At 46.3% G+C, this 25,414-nt stretch overlaps 2 protein-coding genes across 6 annotated transcripts in view; one reads left to right on the top strand and one right to left on the bottom strand.

The window, feature by feature from the left end:
- SZT2 (SZT2 subunit of KICSTOR complex) overlaps positions 1 to 13,464 on the bottom strand; it is a 62,983-nt gene extending 49,519 nt beyond the window's left edge. For all 5 annotated transcript variants that reach the window (XM_068952817.1, XM_068952820.1, XM_068952819.1 and 2 more), the window contains exons 1-9: positions 13,408 to 13,464; positions 12,764 to 12,889; positions 12,401 to 12,574; positions 11,904 to 12,074; positions 9,924 to 10,055; positions 7,664 to 7,823; positions 7,089 to 7,195; positions 6,704 to 6,914; positions 5,322 to 5,492 (exon numbers count right to left, since the gene is read on the bottom strand). In XM_068952817.1, the coding sequence (XP_068808918.1) occupies positions 5,322 to 5,492; positions 6,704 to 6,914; positions 7,089 to 7,195; positions 7,664 to 7,823; positions 9,924 to 10,055; positions 11,904 to 12,074; positions 12,401 to 12,574; positions 12,764 to 12,889; positions 13,408 to 13,437 (1,282 nt within the window). In that variant the 5' untranslated portion in view covers positions 13,438 to 13,464. The remainder of the gene's footprint in view (positions 1 to 5,321; positions 5,493 to 6,703; positions 6,915 to 7,088; positions 7,196 to 7,663; positions 7,824 to 9,923; positions 10,056 to 11,903; positions 12,075 to 12,400; positions 12,575 to 12,763; positions 12,890 to 13,407) is intronic.
- A 6-nt stretch (positions 13,465 to 13,470) lies between these two features.
- MED8 (mediator complex subunit 8) lies at positions 13,471 to 24,339 on the top strand. Its single transcript, XM_068952829.1, has 7 exons — positions 13,471 to 13,569; positions 16,724 to 16,842; positions 17,892 to 18,036; positions 18,729 to 18,869; positions 19,305 to 19,386; positions 20,479 to 20,727; positions 23,873 to 24,339. Exons 1-7 carry the CDS (start codon positions 13,564 to 13,566, stop codon positions 23,935 to 23,937), a joined length of 807 nt encoding a protein of 268 aa, XP_068808930.1. The 5' UTR covers positions 13,471 to 13,563; the 3' UTR covers positions 23,938 to 24,339.
- The last annotated feature ends 1,075 nt before the right edge of the window (positions 24,340 to 25,414 follow it).

Below are 25,414 nucleotides of genomic sequence, written 5' to 3'. Positions count from 1 at the left end.
GCCTGTTTTGCATACATCTGAGCTTCATCTCTCACCAGGGACCTCTGAGTACCGTGAGACTGCTTGATTACTGTAAGAAGGACAAAGTAATACAACAACTGTCTGCTCTAGCTGAAGCCATTCTCTCTCCTCTCCAACAGAGGGAGGCTTTGCCTGCACAGTAGCATTTGGGGAACTGCTTTTAAATGTACGTGTAGTATGTGTACTGCAGAAGGCAACTGAAACTTGGGAAGGTGCTGACATTTGCAATGAGTTCACAGCCTCAGACTTGCTTCCAAGAAAATTCCGTTGCTTTGCACAGAAGAGCAGGACCTTTAAACTATACAGTTTTCTCGTGCCTATTCTGCAACGTTATCTATCTCACTGCAGAAACATGGACGTTTGGATATGATGGGCCCAGACCATAAAGAACCTGGAAGACAGAGCCCAATACTTGAACTAAACTCCATGTTCTACCTGTCAGGAGAGTACTTTATACAATCTTGAAGTGGAAGCATGAAAGCTTCTTACTATGCTTTATCCTCTTCTCCTCTGGTGCTTCTGAAGTTAAGAAGTACCCATTCATTCATCCGTTCTTCAAAACGTACACCTTTAGCTCTTTCCTTAAGCAGACCATTTTGTTTCTAGCAAAGCTGATGGAAACAACTGACTGTAAACCTCACTGAGCTGAAGGGCAAAAACTGTTACAGTCCTGCTGACTGTGCATGTGTATTTGTACCAAAACAACCCAGTGAAACACATGACTTTCTGTAAGAGTGCCACGCTGCTGTTTCAACTGCTCAATCATCTATTTTGACATCTAGCCTGCTCTATAGTTTGCCAGACTTGCAGCGTGTGTGAGATGAGCGATTGGATGTGCTGGAAACAGTCCGAACAGGTCATCAGCCTGGGTCCTATGTTTCCTGCAGAGTTGCATTTCCTGCTGTCACAGGTCCATCATGCCATCCCCTTCATAGGCTGATTACACTCTATTTTACAGCCAAGTTGCTCTTTGCTCCCACAGTCCCTACTGGGAGGCTGCCTCAGAGTGTCCCTCCCCCGTCAACGTTTAGAAGAAAATTTCCAGACTATGTGCCAATTTTATGCTCATTTGTTCTTCTGTTGAAATAGTTTTTATTCTGTTAACTTCATTTCTAGAGAACTGACAAAGAGTGGACACCAGGGGGAGAAATCCTCTCCAAATTCAGCTTGCACTGTGCAGGTTAAACCAAAAGCCGCAGTTTGTCAGTTCAGGGCAGGCCATCTATTCCTCTTATCCGCCTCAACCCTTTCTGCACCGCAGGAATTCATCTTTCCTCAGCAATGATCAAAGATATATGCTATAATTTCACCAGAGGTCTTACCAGGTTTTTATTAAGGTGGCTAATGCTTTGCACGATAGGTTCTCTGCATTACTATAAATGCATTTGCCACGGTTGTGCCATCTGTTGTTTCCAAATGAAAACTGTTTTACTTTATCAGAGGGACTATACAAGAATTTGTAGATTCGTGTCTTTGCATTTCATACTGTCAAACTGCATCTCATTTCTATTCCTCTAGTGCTCATCCATTGCTTTCTGCACAATATTTTGGTTCCCATAACAAAGCCTCCCTACTTCATCGACAGCAAACATGATAAGTAAATTCCTACATTTTTTGCCCAGATCATTAATGAAAATATTTCCTACTCCTACCTGTGTTTCCATTAGTCATCCTGGCTTTGCTCCTACCATCCAACACAAGCAACACAAAAAACAGAGGCAAAACATTTGCTTAGTTTGAGGCCATATCTAGATTAATCTTGAGCCTATTCTCTTAGGAAAGCAGCCTATTTCTAGTTCTTGACTTATACCTAATAAAAGCTTTTGCTGCTTTGATTTCTTTCATAAGGTCTGGTTCAGGTTTTTAGAAATTTTACTTCATCTTCCCAAGTCCTGACCTTCAGGACAGCTATTCTCAGCGGCCAGCTTGTGCCCAGTCATGTCAGGTACTGGACCGATTCATGAAGGAGGGTAAGGTCCAAAAAAAGTCCTCAGGGCTCTCCTCATCTCCTCAGCACACACCAGTACAAAACGGTCAGGGATCATTTTTTGTTACAGACAGCAATCCTCTGACAGCATCCCAGAAAGAAACAGGAGTGGAGGTGAGCTCCATTACACTCAACGGCTTCTCAGACAGAGCTTCTCGCTCTTCCCAGTTCCCCCCCCCTTCCACAAGAACTTCTGCATTCTCAACTATGGTAGGCTTTTAGATGCCAAAATATCTGAAATCAAATAGTAAGGGGAAACAGAGTACTAATAAACACCATATACAACCTCTGGGCACCTCTGAGCACAAAGCTAGCTATATATTCTGTCTGGCCCTTGGCAAAGGGAAGCAGAACAGTGACACTGTCAAAGTTCACAACTGCACTCTCCCTTCTTGCTTCACAGCCACTCGGCTCCTCAAGTTTCGGCAAAAGCTTCGGGCAATCCCAGATTAATTCATTAGCTGTTCTCTGTTATACACTTCTCTACAGAGAGACCCAGAGAGCCCTGAGCAGCCAGGCACGTTTTTCTTTGCAGAGACAGCGCTGGATGTCTAAATGTCCTGGTCTTTCACAAAATCTGCTTTAAGGCATTAGTTCAACCAGTTTGTCTGATCGCAGCCAACACTTCCTCAGGGCCACTGAGTCTTTCCAAAGTGTAAGTAACATGATCAGTTACTATTCTGAAGGCTGGCATAGAAATATAAACTCTATTTTTGATAGCTCAGATGTTTCCTTTTTAAATTCCTTCCAAAAAGGCTTTATGAAAACACAGAGAAACTCTTTCTGGCTCAAGGAGTCCCTGAGCTGCAAACAGCTGGACAGTACTCAAGGGGAATAAAAAGGAAAGGAGAAAATATGTATCGGGGCTGTTCGTACTCCTCCCCATGCACCTGCCCTTGGTTACTTGTCACAGGTGGCAACTCCAGCCCAGTAAATAACTTCTGTTCTCTGCTCTTGGAAGAGCAGAAGCTCAACTCATTCAGTGTCCTATGAGTAAAAGGAGGCAGTAAGACATTTACGGAAAGGCACAGGAGCAGGGTAAGCATTCCGTGATATTTCACACACATTCTTCCAAGGTCCAGGTATTTGCTGCTTGAGGACATCCTGAGCCAGAGCTTGTAGCTGCATCTTTGGGCAAAAAGGCATGCAATGAACCTTCCCTCCCCACCAATTTGTCTAACTGCTTTTGGAATGATTCACACTTACGCTTTCCTCCAGCATTTCTACATGGGACTTCACAATCACCAAAAACATTTCACCACTGTTGCCAGATTAAAGAAAGACTCTTTCTCCACTGCCCTCCAAGCTGTAAGTGAACTGGTGCATAGAAGGATAGAAGGCATAATGATGAACACAGCTTGTACAGGAGTTTACTTGTCAGAACATTTCTTAGACAATGAATGGACAATGGTGCTGTGGACCTAATTTGCCTGGACTTAAGCAAAGTACTTCATGTTGCACCTACAGGAGATTAGTGAAAGTGGTCTTCAGGCGTTACTAGAAGAGCTGTCTCAATGGGAAATCTCAGTAGATTACTACTTTTAATATAATCACCCTGAAACAAGAAATTCATGGTATTCCTGGAAGATCAGCTTCAGAAACTATCCCACTCAATATGATTATCAGCAACCTTTGGACAAAAACTAAATTTAGATTCATCAAGTCAGGAGGAACTGCAATCATAGTGAGTCAACTGTGTAGACTGGAACAGTAGGTTGAGATGAACCTAAGGGTACTACTGTGTGAGAAACAGCACACTTCAGAAACTACCAAAAAAAAGTCCAACAAAATCTAAGGACTCATCAGCTGGAAGCAAAGGTGCATGAAAGACACAGGGATTTCTGAGCTAACAATGTAATGCAATCATGGAGAAAGCTCATGTGATTTCTGGTCTATCAGATAGGGTATTTTACTTCAGAAGCAGGGAACTATTAGCATTACTGAACAAGGCACTGATAAGACTACATTTACAGCACTCTTATCAACTGTTTTCAAGAAATATGAGCCCAAACTGTGAGAAGTGAACAAGTGGGGGAAAAAAAAGTGCTATTAAGATAAACGAAGAGAATAGAAAGCCTGCCCTTACAAAAGGGGACAAAAACATTGGCCTACTTAACCTGGCAAAAGGAAGGTTACAAGGAGAGAGGCTTTCTTCCTAAATATATTGGTACAGTGCCAGAGAAGGAGGATATAAACTTAATCAAAAAGAATAAAGTCAAATACGTCTAATTTGGTCTGAATGATTTAGAAAGCAAATTAGAGAAAGAACAATGATGTTCTGGGAGAATCTTCCAAGCAGAGCAGTGGTGCAAGATACTTTAGTAGTTTTAAGATAGACCTAAGTGAAGTCCTTTCAAACCTGCCATATGATGTTTTCTACGACTCCAGAGTTATAAAAAGGGCTTTGATTTTCTGATATAAAATGTGTTCCATGTAGTAATATCCCCAAAAGGATAATGAGAACCCTGGATTATCACGTGTTGCACACATTTATACAGTGTTTAATGAATCACATCCTCCAGGGTTTCTGCTAGTCATTGCAAAGGTCAATAATAATTTCTTCCTTTGCCTGTAACTCAACTGGTATTTGGATTTTCAAACCTCCCCTTTAGTTAAAGCACAAGCCACTAGTCACAGCTGGAGATGGTAAATTTTACTGTAACCCACTCCTTGGGATCCTCAAACACCTTGAGGGCCCTGACTAGTGGCTAGTTCTCACGCTCCAGGTGCCGAAACAATCTCCATCAAGTTCTAGAGAATAGGACTACTGGACGCTTTTAAGTTCCTCTAGTATTGGTCAAGGTTTCACCTAGCAGTGTCCTCGGTTCCCCCAATTTCTTTCCTTGGAACATTGTAGTTTGGAGATTTTTAATCTTTTGTACTAAAGGACTCAACTTTGTGTTAATATTTCGGAGTGTGTTCTGGCATAGGACTAGAGAAAGGATGAAATGAGCAGAAATGAAGAGGAAAGCACAGAAAAAGGCAAAAACCCAAGCTCTGTCCCTTGTTTCCCTGCAATTGCGAGGACTCATTTCCAAGATGCAGAGGGTCAGAGTTTGTCTGCCTGTCCCCACCCCATGCACATATAGCCACAAAGGATGAGCCCAGCAAGTGAACAACTGTGCAACTGTACTGGGCAGTCCTGGGCCAAGCTGCTGTTGATAGAAAACAGCCTTAACCACAGTTTGGGGAAAACAGCTCCTTCTTCCATCACACCAGCCACTCTGCTGAGATGGCAGAGCCTGTAACCTGCTCTGTGCAGCTGGGAACAGAGCCCTAGTCAAGCCTCCAGCCCCCATCACAGTCCAGTCACCTTTTGTGATGTTGACCTCACGGATGCTGTAGCCCTCGCGCAGCCGGACTGAGACAATGCTCACGAGGTCAGCATGCACCTCCTTCTCTGTGTGCTTCTTCCTCCTCATAGCCAGAGCAGGATTGCTGCTTGCAGACACCAGATGCTCATTGAAAAGTCTGTGCTGCGACACTGCAACCAACAACAGACAATGAGGTTTGTGAGGGAGCATCTCCCCCACTCCTCATAGTACAGCAATGGCTCTCCCAAGGTACTTTACAAAAGCTGCCTAACACTGACTGGCCTGAAGAACAGTACATCCTTCAGGCAGCACTTACACTCACTTGCTGCTGATTCTGCAACACAGCAAACAGGTCTGCTAGCATGGCAAAGAGGCCTGGGAGAAAGGCAGGGTGGGGTGTCAGGCCCTGCTTCCTATGGGACAGCCTTTGTGACAAGGCATGCAGAGTTTTACATTTAACCTAGACAGACAGGAACCGTACAGCTGCTGCAACAGTCACTGCAAGCTTTTGGGCTTTATCCCGTTCACTGAAAAACCCTAAGATCCCAAGTGCTTTCTAAAGGCTTCAGGACGTGAAAGCCTTCAGGACGTGAAAGCCTTCAGTCTAAACCACTAAATATCTCGTCTTTTAAAGATGAAACATTTCCAATTCCCAAGCCAGCTCTCTTCAAACTTCTCACTGTATGTGTTTTCTGCTGCCACATTACAGAAAGCACAGATGGCACCAGAATTTCACCTAAGCGTAAAAGGGTGCTTCCAAGCTTTACTTGTAACTAGTCTCCCTTGGCATACTCTTGGCCGCTAACATGCACAAAATAAGAACAATCAAGAGAGGCGGTCTGGCTAGTTCCCAAGGGCCTAGTTTTTCGATCCAAACTGCCATTTGCAAGCTCGATCAGGACAAACTCTCCAAACTGCTCCCATGTGTGAGCTAGCCAGTGCAGAGGAAAGGTTGGAATAGAGATTCTCACCCCTCCACGCCCTAATTGCAGTTTGCTGAGTGAAGCCCAAAAAAGGGGGAGTGGTGCAAAACGTGACATTAGTTTTCCCCAAACTCCTGAACCCAGGAATCAGGAGGGAAGTAATAGATTAGGCTGCAGGGCCGAGTACTGCTCACAGCCTTCGGGAGGCATGGAGCTGTGGGGTCCAGTATGCTGACCACCCCTCAGGGCCCTCCTTCTCACACAGGCACAAGCACGCAACACTGCAGCACTCTGGTCAAATCACACATGCTGCTGCCTCTTCCTCGCCTCCATAATACTCACAATGGCCCAGAGGGGACAAGGGGAAATATCAGCATAACCCAGCCTGTGGGGGTCACCCCAAAGAAAGGTGTTGCAAGACATCCATCTGCTGGAAGGAGGAAATGCACACTCCTCACCGCAGTAGTATTCTGGATTCAGGGACTCCCCAGTACGCAGAAAGGAGTATAGCAGAAATGCCTTGTGATACACATTCAGATCGAGGCTTAGGGGATCCAGCTCAGGGCATGTGGAGAGGTAAGCACCAAAAGTGGCCATGGCGATGAATTTCATCAGTTCCACATTGGGAACATGGCCAAAGCTGCAATCGTAGGAGTAGACACCGCCCACCTAAAGGACAGAAAGAATTACTGCACTGCTGAGGACATGGGAGAAGACAGGTAGGTGTAGAGACTTCAGACAGGGAGAGGAGTCCCTTCTCCACCTTTGGAGGTGAACACTACTGAGAGTAACTCACCTTCCTCTCTCTGGCAGGCAGAGTGTCCCCACTAATGTCAGACATACCTGTACAAAAGAGCACGCCACAGTGCCACTGCGAAGCTGGTTGAGTAGAGTTTCACACACAGCCACATCAGGGACGCTAGTCACACCATCCGTAATTATTATGATACCTGCAAAAGCAGCAGCATCTTAGAGCATCCTTCATCTCAGCCAGCCGCCACTCTGGTACACCCGCTCAGGCTGTGCAGATGACATTTAAGCACAGCACAAGCAGAAAGCAAAACCCTGTGGCTAGCTCCGATTGACACCAGCAGCTTCCAAGGCATTCTGGAGCTGGCAAACTTCCCAATTTGGTACAGCAAAGCACTCAGCCTGGGCACAGCTCTGCACACCTTGCCCTGCCCTGAGCAGCAGTTGCGGCTGTGCTTCCTTGCCAACTCCCTAATACTGATACACGGTGCTTAGCACAGTGTTGTTGTCCTCCTCATTCCCACACGGAGTGCAGAACAAAAGTTGCTGTTAAAATTTTATCCCTGACTGAAAGGTGTCCATGCACCAGTCCCTATAAAACTCATATAAGCCTAAGACAACAGTCCACAAACAACCGGGCACCCCCAAACGCAGAGGATGAAGCCAACCTGCACTGGAGTTGGAGGGCAGCAACTGGAGTGCCAGGATACCCTGGCGAACCATGCTGACAAGGCCAACATCGGCAGTGACAACAGATACGCTGGGCTTCCTCCCAGACGGCTCCTGTGTGTCACCAGGGCTCTCTTGGCTCAGGGGCGACAAATCCACCTAGCAAAGAAAAAAACATATCAGTCAGACTTTAGCCTAGCTCTAGCTTTATACTCCCAAATAGCCTTTGCTATAGCAGCCCTATGGTCTTTCAGCCCTGGAGCACCTCAGCATGCTCCACTTTTAGCCTTAATTTCAAGCCACCCTCAAATTGCCAGTCATTTGGACCCCTTAAACAGTAGGGGAGAGCTGCCTTAGGGGTGGAGGAATGGGACAACACACTCAGAGCTTTATTATAAGCTTTCTTCTCACAATGGGGAAACACAGGACGTTTTGTGGTCACTCAAGCTCATTTGCAGAGCTTCAGATAAAGCAGCTCCCAACTGAAGAGATGCTGAATACCTCTTTTTCCCTTGTCATTTAGTAGAAACTGCAGCTATTCAGTATCGGCTCAGGTAAAGCTCAGAAACGCTCAAGGGACTGAGACAGCAATTTCTCACTGCAGCAGAGGGAGTGAGGAGCTTACAAATAAAGGACAAGTCTAGTGCCTGTACATTTAACTCCATGCAAACAGCACTACCCATGCAATGCTGATATAAGCAAATGCAGGTAGGCCTCTCCTGTGCCTTCTATGAAAAACGTCCCCCAGGCAAAGCATGACATTTGTATAATTACACATGTGAGGAACCTACAGAGATCACAGGCCCCTCGTGTCCAGAAGGCTCTGGCAGTTTCACCCTGTAATAAGCTATCAATCCATTTTTACTTCTAATTCAGAGAACGGGTAAGAAACCGTCCCCTGCAAAGCTCGATGATCTGAGCTGGGGAAAAAAAAAAGATTAGAACAAACTACATTTTTGTTCTGCACAAATGGGAAGAGCCGATGGCTGTGAGCAAAAACCTGACCGTGATCATTGTAATTTGCTGGATGCCTTAAATTCAGGCACCTGTTGACAACGATACAGCCGAGGCAACTTCAAAAGTAAAAAAAGTTTCAGTCTCTGCCCTTCCCGTAGGGCCTCCCACCTCCACCCTATCCTATGGCAGGATTTGCCAGTCCCTCTGGCCTGGTAGTGCGTCCCTTTCCTCCATTTGCATAGAAGAAGTTGCAGGGTAGCTGAATATGAGAGAACTAACTGCAGCAAGCAGGAATGCATACAAAGCACTGCAAAAACACCAGCTGGGCACACTGGAAAAGATATTTCCTTCCTGCAAGTCGCTTGCTCTTCCGGGACTGATGGATAGACTTAATATTCAGAGGTATAAATATTTTTCAGCTAGAAGATGAGATTTACACCACTCTGGATATGCAAGTGCCAGAGGTCATCGCTAGTCTCTTGTCCACGTGATTTTGAGACTTTTTTTTTTCCTGCCTTGAGCCCAAATTCTACAAGCTAATACTAAAGGACTAAATAACCTCAACCAGGCCAGCAATGTCTTGACTACAAGAAGAGTGGCCATAGATATTGTTCATTTACGTGAGCAGTGCAGTATCACAATCCAATTTTTTCATTCCTTGTTTCCAAGATCGGGGGATGATCTTGATGAGACATCTACAGACAGCCTGAATCCCTATGAAGTCTTGCTTTACTTTTCACCTCAAGCTGTATTTTATACTGCTATTAATAACTTACTGATACCTATATCCTTGACTAATAAAAACATCTACCACAGATTTTAAGGAGTATTTGAAACTCTACAGGCTGTTTATTCAGCTTCATGGTCAGTTTTTATGGTAACAAGGAAGTATTTTCATTCAAGATTGTAACAAGGGCCAACAGAATATTCACAGCTATTTATAGATTAATGATACAATTCTAATCACCTTTCCCACCATCTTCTTCAGATAGAAAGCAGTCCTAGAAAGAAATCATAGAGTCTGTCCCATGACATCAAAGGAGTCAGGTTGCTTTACTATATAATAATCTCGGACAAGGGAAATGTTCATGTCAGTCCTTCTCCTAAACGCTTACTGCTTCTGCTTTCCTCAGAGTTCATTTTTCATGACTAGATCCCACAAAGTTCTCTTACAAACTCCTTAGTCGTTCCTTCTCCAGACCTGCACTACTGTTCCTCTCGTTGTCAGCCCACCACAGAGGGGCCTCAGAGCGCAGATCTCCAGTGAGCCAAAAAATCCCCAATGACCTCTGCCCTCCTCACCTGTGGTTTAGGTTCATACTGCTGCTGGAGCATCTTGGCCACTTTGTTCTCAAAAGCGCATAGCTGCGCGTACACTTGGTGCAGAAAGGCCTCTTGCTTCGTCTCATCCAGCTGACAGCCCTGGAATAGTACCTGGCCCAGGGATACACAAGGCAACCATTAAGTTAGGGGGTCAGAGTACCGGCCCCCTTAACAGCACACGGGAACGCAGTTCTCACCGGGGCTGTCGGGCATCTCCCTGACAAAGTACAGGTAACGCACAGGCCTCTTCCTGCGTGAGGCCAAATGCATGCATGCAGGGACGTTTCGTGGCATCTGCAGCACACTCTGCAGCAGATGCCTACAGCATTCTCTTGGAATCTCGTTCATAAGCAAGAGCTTTCTACTTCTTTTGCCTTCTTCTTGCAGTGGTCAGGAGAAAGCAGTGTGGAATCCTTGTTAAAAGCCTTTAACTCTGATGTGACATTTCCAAAGAAGGCCTGTTTTTTTTTAATCTAACTCACCTATAGACTGATCCAATTATCTTCCAGTAAGTGGATGGAAAAAGGAACAGTTCGTTGAAATAAAGACAATAAAAAATTTAATCGGATGTTACAGAAGAGGCTAAGTGATGTGACAGAGGGACACTGTCAACACAGAAACTCCCCAAGCTGATAGGCAGGACGCTCGGGCATCGTGCAGACTATCTCTGCCCAGACCCAGGTATCACAGAACACGGAGGCAAACGGGATGCAATGTGCAGACAAAGCGTTCAACAGAAGGCAAGGACGCTCCTTGTTATCATGCCATCCCCTCACCCTAAGGTGAGCACATAGTGACATGGGAAAAATAAACAATTACAACAGATATAGGCTTTCTTGGATGAGTTACACACATATGTGCCTTTTCCTCCACAAAAGGAACACACAGCTTTTTCAGTTATGTCCAGAGATGACAGTTACTGGCCTCACACAAGAAATAAGATTTTAGAACAGATCCAAAGAATAAGAAATTACCAACTTTGCAGTACTCAATTCAGTGTAAGTAGGGGAAATACTGAGGCAAAGCATGGTGATGTCTGAAGGACACCTGGACAAGATTACACACAAAATATCATGGCAAATAGGGAAATTCCTGCTAAGCATACTTTCATAGCACCTAAAAACTGACCAAGGTGAGGGCCACGCTCTTCAAGCACTGTACAGACCATTAAAGCTTGCAGCCTGCACAGAAGGCTTGGGAAGAGGTGGACCAAGGAAGGGAGAGGGAGGGAACAGGTCTATGTTGAACAGCATCATCTGGTTACCACACAATTTCTGTGGTATGACCAATGGCATGAAACACACCATCAGAAACGGGAAAATGATGTGAAACTACTGCGAGGTTGAGGGGACCGATACAAGAAGAATAAACTTCAAAAACCCCTACTGGCACTATAAACCAGAACCTGCTCTGTCTCAAGTAACTGTGAGGTTACTGGGGCTAGGCTGCTCTCTCCAGCAAGGAGAAACATACTCACACTGGTACAAAAAGAGAGCAAGGTTTGTAGGAAGAGGTAATCATCTTTGAATAAATCACTGCTACACAGTTGGAGCAGGCAGACAAGCTTTTGGGCATACCACCTCCTCTTGCATGTTTCAAGTTAATTACAACAGGCCAAAGAAATTAGTCAGCAAAACAATTTAAACAGGGGAAAAAAAAGCATTAGACATAACATGAGGGAAATATTAATTACAATCTATCTCTGAGAACATGCCTACAGGCAGCGTTCTCTGCTAGGCCCTGCTCCCCCATGAGAAACCTCTGCTTCCAGCCCAGAAAAGCTGCTCATGTGCATTCCCCCCATTGCACCAGGCTGCACGTTTGAATGAAACAAGTCTACAACAATATCTTTAACAAAGCCCAGCTAACACATGTCCCACTTCCCTTTGTGTTCACGGGCAACCAATAAAGCAAGCTGCTCACGTGCTGAGATGCGCCAAGGGAGAGACTGAATTTTACCTGATGGGACTGCAGGCCAATGATGGAGGAATATGCCTGGATGGTCACAAAGATCTCTGGCTGGTAAATAATGTCCGAACCAGGGATACGAAAGGGTCTTAACAACCCCACTAAGCATCGGGAAAGAGCGTGAAACACTTCGTCAAAAATTATCTCCCCTGTTGAGTCATCCTACAGAAACAGAGAAAAGAAACTTAGCTTCTTCATCTGCCAGGACTTTCAATCTCATTGACAGCCGCCGCACCACACAAAGCTAACAAAAAACATCCTTCTGTAACAGCAGCTGGTAAGCAAAGGCCACACATGGAGCATCCAGCAGAGACACAGGATCTGCCAGTAAGCTGACCAGCTAGGAGCATTTCATGCCTCACTCCTGGGAAAACAAGTGCTCTGCAAAAGCTAAGACTGACATAGAAAGGAACGAGCCTTCTCAGCAGAGAGAAACGAGTCCAACCTTTCAACAAAGGGCACCCCAAGAAGATAGTTTCTGCACTTACCACAATCCCCGTGGAAGGGCTCAGGTCAAGTTCAATCACAAAGCGGTACTGGCGGGCCAGGAAGGTGACCCGTGTTGAGGGCACTAGGAGATAGGGCCTAGGCTGGACAGGCTCGTCTGGCTGCCATCCATTAGGCAAGATGCTGAGAACATCCAGTTCGTTTTCCGACTTCACCTACATGAAAAGGTGAATGGTAAGTGAGAGAACATTAAGACAAGCCACATGTATCAAAGCAAGAATCAGAATAAAGAATAGGGTTAAAACCTTCTGCAGGGCCTGGCTGCTCATGAGTAGCGCAGAGCCCAGAGCCAGCTGGCCACGTCAGGATGTGGCAAGACCAACCAGCCCAGGGCACCAACTCACCAGCTCCGGCTCAGGCACAGCCCAGATGACCTGATGGAGTCGGCTGAGGACCCAAGCAAGGCGCACGTTGCGGGAGATGCGATAGTCTTTCTTCATCAGGAGGAAGACATGCCCTGCTTCCTCCACCTGCAGCGTGTGGGAGCATGGCAAGCCCCCTGGTCACCCCAGGAGTCAGCCAGCCCCCCAGAAGAGGGAAGAGGCTGGCACTGGCTGGGGCTGGCCACCACAGACCTCACCAGCACCTCCTTAGTTGGCCTTTGCCAGCATCGCTCATCTGCCCCCACATCCACCCCAAGACGTGCCTCAGCCCCTCGCCTTTCCCCCACCTGCACCAGCCCCCACGTTCCCTCACAGACCCAGCCAGCCCCATCGCTCCTAACCACGGCCCTGCCCCCCCCATATCCCCTGTTACCCCCCACCTCAGCCCTGCCCCCCAAAACCCGTTACCCCCCACCTCGGCTCTTCCCCCCCATATCCCAGTTACCCTCCCACCTTGGCCCTGCCCCCCCCAACACCCCTGTTACCCCCCACCTCGGCCCTGCCCCCCCAACACCCCTGTTGCCCCCCCACCTCGGCGATACCCCCCACACCCCAATTACCCCCCCCTTCAGGCCTGACCCCCCTCCGTCCCGGCCCGCCCCCACCTCCGCGTCGGCCCGCTCGGAGGCCGCCATGTCCGGCCGCAGGCCCCGCCCCGCCCCGCGCCCTCTGACCCCGCCCTCCGCCCGCCCCGCCCTTCCCGCGCTGCGCGCCCTGACCCGGAAGCGAAGCTCTCCCGTGGCAACGGCCGCGGTGCCGCCATGCAGGTGAGGGGCGTCGGGCTCGGCCCGGCTGCCGCCGCCGGCAGCGGGGGGGCTCTGAGGGCGCCGCAGGCCCGAGGCGAGGGCGAAGGCGAAGGGGCGCGGGGCTGCGGCTGCTCGGGCCCGGCCGGCCGGCGGCCGCCCGCGGCTCCCGGGCCTCGGCTCTGCGCAGGCCCGAGCGCAGCGTGTGTAGGCCGCGCTGGGCCTCGGCTCCCCTGCGCCCCGGAGAGGTGCAAGCAGCCAGGCAGAGTCGGCAACGCTGGCCCCGACCTCTGTCAAAGGCGCCTGCCCGGCGGCACCTGCCGGGCCGCGTCGCTGCTCGGCTGCTTGCAGGGATGGGGTCGCGCCGAGCGGCCCGGCGGGCGGGCAGCAGCTCTTCGCCGCAGGCCAGCCGTGATGCGCCTCTTTGGGAGCTTGGCCTTGCCCTCGAGCTGTTGTCCAGTGCTTTCCTGTGCAGCAACCTCCTTTTGCTGCACACGCGTAGACTGAGTATGTGTATAGATAACTGAGTCTCTTGTTCCCTCTCAGCAGCCGGTGCAGCCTTTGGTGAGAGTGGCTGCACCGGATCAGGCCAAAGGTCTGTGTCCCCCCCCCCCCCCCATCGTGTTTTTGACACTAGCCAAGAAGTAGGTGCCCGGGAAAAATGGTGAGAGCAGAGTATGCTTGAGGGCTGTTCTGTGCAGACTATTGCTAAAGGGTCCCATGTATTTAATAGCTTTTGATAAACTTTCGTCCATGGAAGAAGGATCCAGTTACTTACTGAACCTTGGGGAATTGTTAGCGTCCATAATGTCCGATGGAAAGGAGTTGCACAGGTTAATGGCAGGTTAACAGGCTGTGAAGAATTGCCTCCTTTGGTTTGTTTGAGCCTGCTACCTCCTGCTTTAATTCAAGTTTCCTAATTGTCATGCCAGAAAAGAAGGTGAAAATGGATTGTCATGCAATTCCTCGTGTACTGATGTTTGTTATATTGTCTCTCCTTCTCTTTTCTGCCGCTCACACAAACTGGTCTCTTTTCTATGTTCGACTGCTATGCCTGTAGAAGCTGACGTATGTCTTCGATCATCCTTGTTGCCTTTCTTTGTACGTACTCCTACTATATCCTTTCTGAGATAGAGGGACAACAGTTACAAACAACAGTCACGATGAAAACGAGGCATATGTTTATACAGTGATATAATGATGCTTAGTTTTATGTTCCTTTTCTAATAAATCCTATTATTGTTTTTGTTTCCTTGACTGATTCTTGAGCCTTGGGCTGATTGTTTTTGGAGGATACTCCAAAGATCTTGGTTTTTGAGTGACAATGTTATCAGTTCAGAGAATGTCATTGTTTATGAGGAGCTAGATTCCTTTTTTGTTTGTTCTGCCACGTGCATTGCTTTATGTTTACCTACACTGAATTTAACCTTTACCTCCCAGTCACTCAGTATCAGGAGGTCCTTCAGCAATCTCTCCTATAAGCCCTCTCTTTGCTACCTTGGGATAATCTAGTATTGTATAACAAACTCCTTAAAGCACTGCTTGAATATATTGTGTGCCTGCAATAGGTACAGAACTTCTTGGAAGTACTGATCTTAAGCACTGGTGAAGCCTGTACACATTACATCTGCTTCCTGCTCTTAACGGCTTTGGAGGAGGCGCTGCTGTGAGAACAATGTGTGGGCAATATGGTTGCATTCGTCTTCTTGAGGGCCTCTTGGATAAGCACAGGCCATAGGCTGCATGAATTGCCTTAGATGCATATGCCTGGCACCTCTGCAATAAACACTGGCTACCTGCCCAACTTGTAATACAGTCATTGATTAATTCTCTTGCACAAGCATAGTGCACACAACGAGTTGTAGACTCATTTCTTAATTGCACAGAAACTGCCCATCTCCATCACAAGATGGAGGAGAGCTATAGTGCTTTAATCTTCAGATGCAACACCCAGCAATCTGCTTCGAGGACTAGGGATCAGATTCTACCAAAGTTGACTCAGCCTTTTTTTTGAAGGTGGTTAAGTGAAGTGAAGTCTGGTCAGTGTTTTCTAAAGATACCTTTTATTTTCTTACCAGTTTATAAATTAAATAGAAAAATCTCATGTTCTCATGGATATAGAAGATACCTGATAATCTCTTCAATGAAGCTCATGCTAGTCCAGTTCATTTAAACAGAACAACATAAACAAACAAACCCCATAGCAAGCATGCAAACAGAATGATTCACCCTCTGTGCTTTCCCAATTGGCATTCCCTTTCTATTATTTGATTGTAATGTCCCACCCTCCAGGTGGATTATTACTGTACAGCGCTTGACTTATATTAGCAGTTTATTAGGGCTGGAACTTCAATTGTATTTTGTGCAACTCTTCTGTTGTATGAATATATAAGAACAGAAAAGATTCTAGAGAGTTTTTGCAAGAGGGTTTTTGTCTCGGTATCTTTGGCAACAGATTCCTTATCCTCTGATTTTTTGCTTGTGGCCATCCTACTTCACCCAGGGATGTTGGTGGAAAAGGAATTTAATCAGTGCAGTTCAGGCAAAAGGCAGGAGGTGACCTGCATGTGTGTCCAGGTTCTGTATGATCCCTATTACAGCAGTGCCTCCCACAACTGGTAAGGCACAAGTAAAATGGGAACTCCTAATTTCTCTAGCAGCTAGAAATGGCACTTGGGCAGGAAGAAGGTAAAGAATGAGATGAAGGGTAGAAACTGGAGTCTTTAGGCCACGGACCCGATGCTTATTTTGCACACGGCTGCTTTGGATGAAGACATTACTGTATCCACATTTGCTAGCAGAAGGAGTTGAGTGAATGCTAATTACCTTGAGCTGGGCTAGCTTAAACAGCTCACAGAAGTGGCATGAGCTAACTCTGATGACACTGTCTGAGGTGGTAAAAAGAAAATGCAAGTGATAATGTCTTCATTGTGCTCATCTGGATCTTAATGAGGGCAGGCAGCTGAGGCTTTGTCTCATGCACAAGTCTCTTGCCTGAGTGCTCTTACTCAAGAAGAGGTCAGTGTGACGATACAGGATTTTTATCTCCAGGGTCTCTATTTCCTTCCCTTGAAGAGGGGTCCCTGCGTAGGAGGGCTATGAACACATGCACATGGACCCCTCTGGTCCTTGGAAAAGTGGCAAGCTTTGTCCTCATTTTTTTTCCTGCCTTTTTTAGAGAGAGGAAAAGCAGCTGGAGCTGACCCTGGAGGCGCTTATCAGCCAGGTGGCCGACCTGAAGAACTCCTTGGTCAGTTTTATCTACAAGCTGGAGAACGAGTATGACCGGCTCACATGGTAAGGTGTCTCACAGAGCTGGGGGCACTGTCCATCACTGCCAAAGCTGTTCCAGAGTCTGCTCTAGGGAACACAAAGTATAATTAAAAAACACAAACCTACTGTCAGTAGGCTTAAATTTGCTTTTCACATTTCTACTGGTGGAACCACTTAACCTCTTCCACTAACAAAACAGCTGAAAAACATTTGTCTTGCGCTATATGGCAACAGAGTCATGCCAACACCCTTTAACCTGGGCACTTTTATGGTAATTTGTGTAGTTGCTTGTGTCCACAGTGACTGGAAGCTTCTTGGATAGAATATCTTACAAATCTTCTTATGCTATAAAATGAGCAGTTGATCTTTCTGCACTTCTTGACCTCTGGCTTTTTCTGCCTCTGGTATAAACGGAGTTCTTGCACCTGTAGGCTGGTTCTGCATGTTTTACCAGGTAGTTTGAGAGACTTGCAAGATCGCGTCCTCTTCCTGAAGGAGCATAAGGATGATGTATCTGCAGCTTAATAAACCATACAGCATCTTACACGGTGTCTGCCACTGCAGCAGAGCTTCAAAGGCAATTAGCATTTATAGTTAGTGTTGCAGAAGGCCGAAGAGGTGATGAATCCCTGGAAGAGAACAAGCTGAAGGAGACTTCCCTGATGAGATTGTCTATTATTTTGCCTCATTATCACTTGGTCTGAATAGCCAAGCTGTAAATAGTGTGTCGCCTGACTGTACTGCTTAGGAGTTAAATTGTCTCTCAGACCTTGCTTTAGGATCCTACTGGGAGAGTTACAGTGATAAGGAAAGTTCTGCGTAGGCTACTGACATCCCAAACACCTGCCCCTTCCAGTGGTGCCTGCAACGTCCCTGAGCTGTTGCAGCATCGTCTCTGGGGACCGTGATTTGTCCTTTCCTGCATGCTCAGCCCTAGGTTTTAGTCTTTGCTCTGTGGAGTAGACTCAATACTAACGCTATTTCCACACTTCCCAGCCATATGAGTGAAGAACAAGTAAAAGCCATCTCTAGTATTGCTTTCCATGATCTCTCATCTTTGTTTATTTTCCCAGGCCTTCAGTTCTGGACAGCTTTGCATTGCTCTCAGGACAGCTGAACACCTTGAATAAAGTGCTAAAGCATGAGAAAACCCCACTATTGCGAAACCAGGTTATCATACCCTTAGTGCTGTCTCCAGATCGTGATGAGGAGATCATGGTAAGAAACCTCCCTCTGGGTGATGCCTCTGGAGCATCAGAATGTGCTTGTGTACCTGCTCCAGCTTGCTGTTCCTTCGGCTTGGCCTTTTCTCAGCTCTGTGCGTAGAGAAAGAAAAGATGATGAGCTGTTCTGCCCGGGAGCTGCTTTGTTGGGGAGCTTTCCCCTACAACTATTTGCTCTGGATACACTTTACAGGAGGTGTTCCTGTTCATAAATATGTTATTTTCATGGTATCAGGGCCTGCGGAGCTGTAGTATCCCCTTGTGTAACTGGGAGGTCTCGCAAGCTCTCTATTTTCTCTGCCATAGTTTGTCTGTTTGCCAGACATCTGCACCTAGTTTTGCACTGTTTGTTGTCAGACCAACATGGGGTGCGTTACAGAACCTACAGTGTGCGCTGGCAAGATAAAGTCTCTCACTGAGTGTGAAAACATTTCAACTGATTGTGGCTGTGCTGGCAGGCAGCAGGTAGGACAGCACTGCAGACCCCTACAGGATGCTCTGACTAAATGGACACAGCGCAAATTCCTGGACAAATGCTTGAAACTTCCTAATGCTCCATGGATCAAGGTCTCCCTGCAGCATGCTGCTAGCCTTGTTCCTGTACCGTGGCCCGTGCTCTGGTCTTGAGTTGTTTGAGTGCTGGGCTGGAGGAGGGGGTTCTGAGTGTGGCTTGTCCAACTATTGCAGCGGCAGACAGAGGGGCGTGTGCCAGTGTTCAGCCATGAGGTGGTGCCTGACCATCTTCGAACTAAACCTGACCCTGAGGTGGAGGAGCAGGAGAAGCAACTGATCACAGATGCAGCTCGAATCAGCCCTGATGTGGCGCAGGTAGGGGAAGAAGAGTTTGATGCTTTTGCCCCTTCCTTAGTCCCAGGGCACAAAGTTCCCTGCTTTTCTGGCTCCAGTGTTCTGCCTCCTTCACCCTTCCATCTCACAGTTCTGTTTTCTATGTCCTTTTCTGTCTGAGAGTTCTCCAGCTGACCTCAGAGTTTGGGTTCCTCCGCAGTCTCCCAAAGCAAGGGTATGCAGCCCGCTTCCTGTTCTGCAGGAGGTGCCATCACACCAGTCAGAGAAAGGCAAAGGCTATCGCCTCCTTGTAGTCCCCTCCTACATATGCTAGAATGGGGCTCCTTAGGCTCTGCTACCAAAATGCTTATGTTTGATTACACAAACCCTGGAGAAGAGAAAGCTTGTTCACTTACCTTGCTGGCTTGTACTGAGTTGGAGGTATTCTGATGGTTTCTCATTGTTTTCATTTTGCAGAAACAGATCCAAAGTCTGAACAAAATGTGCTCAAATCTGTTGGAGAAGATCAGCAAGGAGGAGCGTGAATCTGAAAGTGGAGGTATAAGGTGGAATTAGCGTACAGGGTCTAAGCAGCAAGCTTGAGAAAGCAGTGGCAGAATGGGAAAAGCACAGAGCCTAAAGCATGGGGAATGCAGATGAGCAGTACAGATGAAAATGATCAGGCAGATGCAAGATGGGCTGTCCTGTAACTCCCTTATTTGAAAAGGTGTCCTTTGGGTGGGATGTGTTTTACTTGTTCTTAGCGCTGTACTGTGTGACCTATGCGTAGCAGAAAGTCATTCCAACCCTTTGCTATACCCCCGCTTCGAGGAGATAAGTGCTGACTTTGGTGTTTACCAAGAAAACGCCTTGATTGACGCAGATTAAAATAGTTGTGAAAATGCAGTGGCATGTTAGGTGGCTAACGCAGTTGCCTTGACCTGTTGCATATGTGTGGAGGTACCTTCTTTGCAAAGCAGCAATGAGACTGATGATGCAAGGATATATGAATGGAGGCTGCTGGAGGCAGTCCTTTTTATTTAGAAATAGTCACTACCACATCACTTCTCCCTTTAGATAAGAAGAGAAATGGCAGCACTACCACAGAGATACGTATCATTAGTCCTGTGTTGCTGACGCAAAAGTTTTCTGAGCAGATAGCTCGGAGTCCACTATAGGAAAGGGTTTTAGTGCAGGCCTACTGGAGGCAGCAACAAACTTGCTCTCACAGCCCAAAGAAATATATTTGTGGAAAACAGATTTAAGAGTCACAGGACTCTTATAGATGCTGTGCTGCTCAAGAGCCACAGAAAGGCGATTGTTACCTTTGAACATCTAAAACTCAGTGCTTGTTACCTGCCATAGGACTCGACGTGGAAGAGTTCTTAGCTGAGGCGTTCTTATGGGTGTGGAGGAGGTAGCTCCTCCCCTGAGGAGTGTATGTCTTGCTCTCGTGGGAAAGCTCTTGGAACCTCACTGTTCCTGGATTTTGCAGCTTCTTTGATCCTGCTGAGACTCTTGTGGGACAAACTGTTAGAGGCTGATCTCTGTCACATGCTCCAAACTGTCAGAAAAGTAAATTCAGGACCAGCTAAGCTAATTTTCAGACGTCATTGCCAGAATGCTCCAAAATTCATTTCTTTTTCTACAGGTTTACGACAGAACAAGCAGACTTTCAACCCTGCAGATACCAATGCTCTGGTAGCAGCTGTAGCCTTTGGGAAGGGACTGTCAAACCGTCGACCCCCTGGCTCAGGGGCATCTGTCCAATCAGGTCAACCAGGAGCTGGTGCAATCATTGCAGGGGCTTCAGGCATGCAGCAGGTCCCAATGTCAGGTGCACCGGCTCAGCAGCAGCCAATGCTGGCAGGAGTGCAGATGGCACAAGCAGGACAACCAGGTAAATAGTATATCTGAGAGTGATTGAAACGTAGGGAGCAAGAAAGAAAAACAGTAAATGTAGAGATTTTTTCCCCGGTCACCTTTTAGACATAACCCTGTAGTAACAGAATTTTTCCGGTCTTAATAACAGAAATTGTAACAGAACAGTGATACTAGCTTGAAGTTGGCTCAAAGGCCGAAATGGATTCTGGCCATCCAGCTTCAGCTTCTTACTCACATGGCAATACATGTGTAGTGATAGAATGAGGAGCACAAGGCTAGATATGGAGGGAGATCACAGTGCAATCTTGCAGGGGGCTATGGTGGAGCTTTTGCTGTTAAACTTAAGTGGAGATAGGGAAAAAGGTGGAGAAGTTTGATAATGAGTTATTTAAAGTAGAAGAAAAACCCAAAAGCTGTCTGTAAAGAGCTATAGAATAATTTCATGTAGTAAGTGTTTAATGATAGCAGATCATGATAGGTTTAATGATAGCAGATTACGGTTTTATTAAAAATGAAGCGAAACACATGGGCAAAAGCAATTCAACTTTACATATCCAGTGCCTGGACTCTAACCTACTTACCTGTATTTGGGAAATAGATATGTGATATCATAGTTCTGTAAAGACATCAATTGGATGTTCATCTGGGGCCAAAAATATAAACTGAGTGTTAGGAACTGTTAGAAAAGGAACAGGGAAACCGAAGAATATCATCAGGCCGTTGTTTAACTCTATTGGGCACCCAGACCTGCAATATTATAGGTTGTTTTGATCTTTTCCCTTTGTAAAAAAGTTATAATATAACTGGAAAGGCTCAGGGAAGGATGACAAAATGGTCAAAGGTCTGGAAAGGCTTTCATATAAGGGAAGACTTCAGAAAGCTATGACATTTGATCATGGAAAAAAGAGAGTTTGGGAGTAGGGAGAAGAATGTATGGAAGTTGCACAATCTTAAACTGTATAGAGCAGGTGAATAGGGAGTGATGGTTCACAACTTCCCATGGTGCAGGAAGGAAGTGCACCACTGAAAATAGCCGCTCGTGCCTTTAGGACAAAAGGAGATACTTTTCTGAATACTAAATAATTAAACTGTAGAGCGCATTGCCCAAGTGAGTGATAAATATATAAAGTGCATATGGAACAGAAAAGTAAGTTTGTACATTTCTGCATGAAAAATCAGTCAACGGCTAATCACCCTGGTGACACCATCTCTGACTCAAAGTCCCTGAGCCACAGCATGTTGAAGGCTGAGAGGGTATTTTGCAGAGGGTATCACTACTGGCTTGTCCTCTTCTGGTATTCCTCCTTAAATATCTCTGTGAGATGCTGTCAGAAATGGGTTTGGCCTGGGGGACCTGGAGGCCTAACCCTGTATTGTTGTTCTTATGTTTATGTTAATTGGGATTCTGGATATCCGATATTTTAATTGGTGTTTTGTTGCCTGCATAATGAGTGCGTTGTTCAGAAATGAACTTGATCAACAATATTAATCCTAAGTTAATGATGTTTTTATGTTACAGTTAGAAAGTAATTTCCACTGTGATTTGGAAACAAAGAAGGCCCCTGTGATTTTTGGCTGTGTACCCACTGACATTGTCTCCCGGATGGGAAGACAATTGCTTCTGTGCATTGAGCTGAGCATGGTGGTAACAAGAGTACTTGTACAGCCTTTGATACCCTGGAGTTCCCTTTTGATAAAAGCAGCTGTACTGGGTTTGGCCAGAGGTCCCTTTGTCCCATCATCCAATTCCTAATAATGGCCAAAGTCGAGGCTGAAAGAATATAAGAACAAAGTATACCTTGGGAGACACCTTCGGCAGTCGCTGTTGGGGGATATTTTGAGCTAGAATTTGCTTGAAGACCAGTAGGTAGAATAGCCATCAATTTCTGTATTCACTTCCTGAATTACAGTTTTGACTTCTACACCATCTGTTGGCAGTATGTCCCACAGTTCTATTGCACGTTTTGCTTAAAATAATTTCCTTTTTGTTTTTAAATCTTTTGCCTGATAATTTCATTGGTTGTTTCCTTTTTACTTATATTGTGAGAATCCATGAATAATCCTTCTTCATTTACCTTCTCCGTACTAGTTTTAATTTTTTGGAAATCTGTGGTGTCGTCTTCCCTTTGTCCATCTATTTTTGGTTTCAGAGCAAGAATCTCAGTCTATTGAGTATGTGTTTGTCTGAAAATTATTATGTAACTTGGAGCATCCTTGTCACTCTTTCCTGCACCTCTTCTATATGTTTTCAAGGCTTGCAGGACCAGAACTGCTCAGAGCATTCCAGATGTCTGTGGACAGTCCTGTTCACTCTTCCTTTTGGATGTTTAACATTATTTGTCTACTGATTGTTAGCAAGCACTGAAGTGATGTCAGATTATCTGCCAGCTCATTGCAGGCAGTGACCTGCCTTGTTTGAAAAAGTTTAATAATCTTTACTCTGTTAGCCAGTTCTTCATCAAATCTTTTTTTTTGTCCTGCCACACATTCCACGTTCTGGAGGAGTGTCCTTTGAATATCCCTCTGTGCTGCTCTTTAATCACTGTCCTTTTGTATTTTTCTGATCATCTTAGTTCTATCTGGCATGGTACGCCCTAAGCTGCCTGTATGATGTCTTTGAACACTCTCCCGTGTGTGATTGGTATCAGCAAAGAGTAATATTGCCCAAGAGGTGGATGTGATTAAAAGAAATGAAGAGATTTGAGAGAGGTTTAATAATTTATTATATGCATTGACTATAAATGGTGTTATGTGGAAGGGCATACAGGTTCTTGTGTTTGCCTCTCTGGGATGGACGTGGGGAGCAGTCTGGTTTCTTATCTCCGTGCTGCTGTCAGCAACTTCTGTGAGCGTGAAAAGTCCCACAGTTCTGTAGGAGCCTCTTGGCAATAAGAAAGGCTTGATTAGGATGGGACAAGGACAGACGTAAGGTGGGGGGAACCTGACAGGAAACGTCGTGGAGATTTCTCAACGGATTTCTCAATAATTTGTAGGAGAGATTGATTGTGTTAGATGACAGACTGGAAAATGCTGTAGCAAGTAAGCCTAGGGTAGTACAGGGAGTGGAACAGAAGCCCTAACAGGACTGTTGTGCTCCTTGCATGATCCTCCGCAAATGTCCTTTCTGATTCTGTACTACTTCTTCTTTTTTATCTCTCCAGGAAAGATGCCGAGTGGCATAAAAACAAACATCAAATCTGCCTCAATGCATCCATATCAGAGGTGAGCTGAGATGAACCAGACACAGGGAATAGCAGTTACCATCATTGTTCCTGCTGCAGCCACCACACCTGGATTCCTTCTAGGACTTCGGAATCTCTTCACATACCCACACCGTATCCAGGGAGCTGGGGATTGAGAGACCCTTCCCTGGGTTTTATTTAGTGCTAGGTGGTTTGTGCAGAGCTGCTGGTGGCTATGTCTCCTGGGGATGAGAACTCCCCTGTTCAGCCAGAGCAATGGGCTTTACTTCTGGTATTGATCCCATCTTCTTCAGGTCTGGTTGAGGGTGTTCCTGCTCTTTCCTGATACAGAACCTGAAGAGCTGCGTGGAGCGCTCTTCTCCTGGTTGCTGTTTGTTGATTCAGAAAATATATTCCCTCTTGTCGAATAAAGACCACGTTCTGTACACAGTGTGACACCAGTGTCTGTCTCTCGGGTCGTAAGGAGTCTCGCTTCCCTTTGAGTAAGGCTGTAGAGCATCTCCAGTCTAAAGGACACAAGAAATGTTGGCAGCTGAATGCTGGAGCTATGGGCTTATGCATGCAGAGCTGTTATAAAGTGAGTCAGCAGGTTACAAGCACAAGCAGTACACATCTTGTTCATTGTAAACCCATTATGACTATTCCCCAGAAAGCTAAGTACTGGGAAAGACTATTACAGGACCCTCAGCAAGAAGAGCAGCGTTTCAGGCACAGCACAGAGCTTTTGTATTCTGATGCTGCTGCACATCCCAGCTGGATCTGATTTCACTTCTATAATTCTCTGCTTCTGTGTTCCTGTACAGTTTCTTAGCTACTTTAGGATTAATCTCCTTCTTCAGAGGGCTATTTCATTCTGCTCTGGGCTGTGCTACCCCTGAATCAGCCAGGCTGTAAACTCTGGCCCATTTCTCTTTGGAACTGGACATTATGGAGCTGTCCCCGTTCTACATTCTGCCCTTGAGCTGTAACGTATAATCTGCCCAATGAAAGATTCCCCTGAGAGTAAAGGGTGCAGATGCATGCCCACAAAGCATGTCAGTGCATGCAGCACTATCCTAAAGACAACCAGCTCACCTCTTGCTGCTTTTGCCTTGACTTCCCTTTGGACTTGTGGTGAAAGCCAGTACTGTATTCTACTCAATAGCCTCTGTCAGCAGTCAAGGGTGAGGAAATCTCCACTCGGCAGATACAGCCTGCAGCTGCTCCTGCACTGCTTGTCTCTGAGCTGATCAGATTGAGCTTATTTGTGCAAGCTGTGGACTGTTTTCCCAAATCTAAACCTTCCACAAAACTGTGACTTGGGCAGTGGCTGTTAACCTATCTTGAGTTGTAGAAACTAGAAACTGTCCAGTGGAGGCAGGGACCCTGCAGTGCATTTAAGCCTGTTCACCAGGGAGATGCTTTGCTAGGTTACGTTTTGTGGCCCCTTAGAAGTAATCTTTGTTTTACTGAGGTTCTGGAGATTGTGGTTGGAAAAGCAGTGAGCTGGGAAGTAGAAAG

The sequence above is a fragment of the Struthio camelus genome, chromosome 8, assembly GCF_040807025.1.
Source record: "Struthio camelus isolate bStrCam1 chromosome 8, bStrCam1.hap1, whole genome shotgun sequence".
In the NCBI taxonomy this organism is placed as follows: Eukaryota; Metazoa; Chordata; class Aves; order Struthioniformes; family Struthionidae; genus Struthio; species Struthio camelus.
The sequence above is the reverse complement of the archived record's forward strand: the minus strand, read 5'-3'. Positions and strand labels throughout refer to the sequence as shown.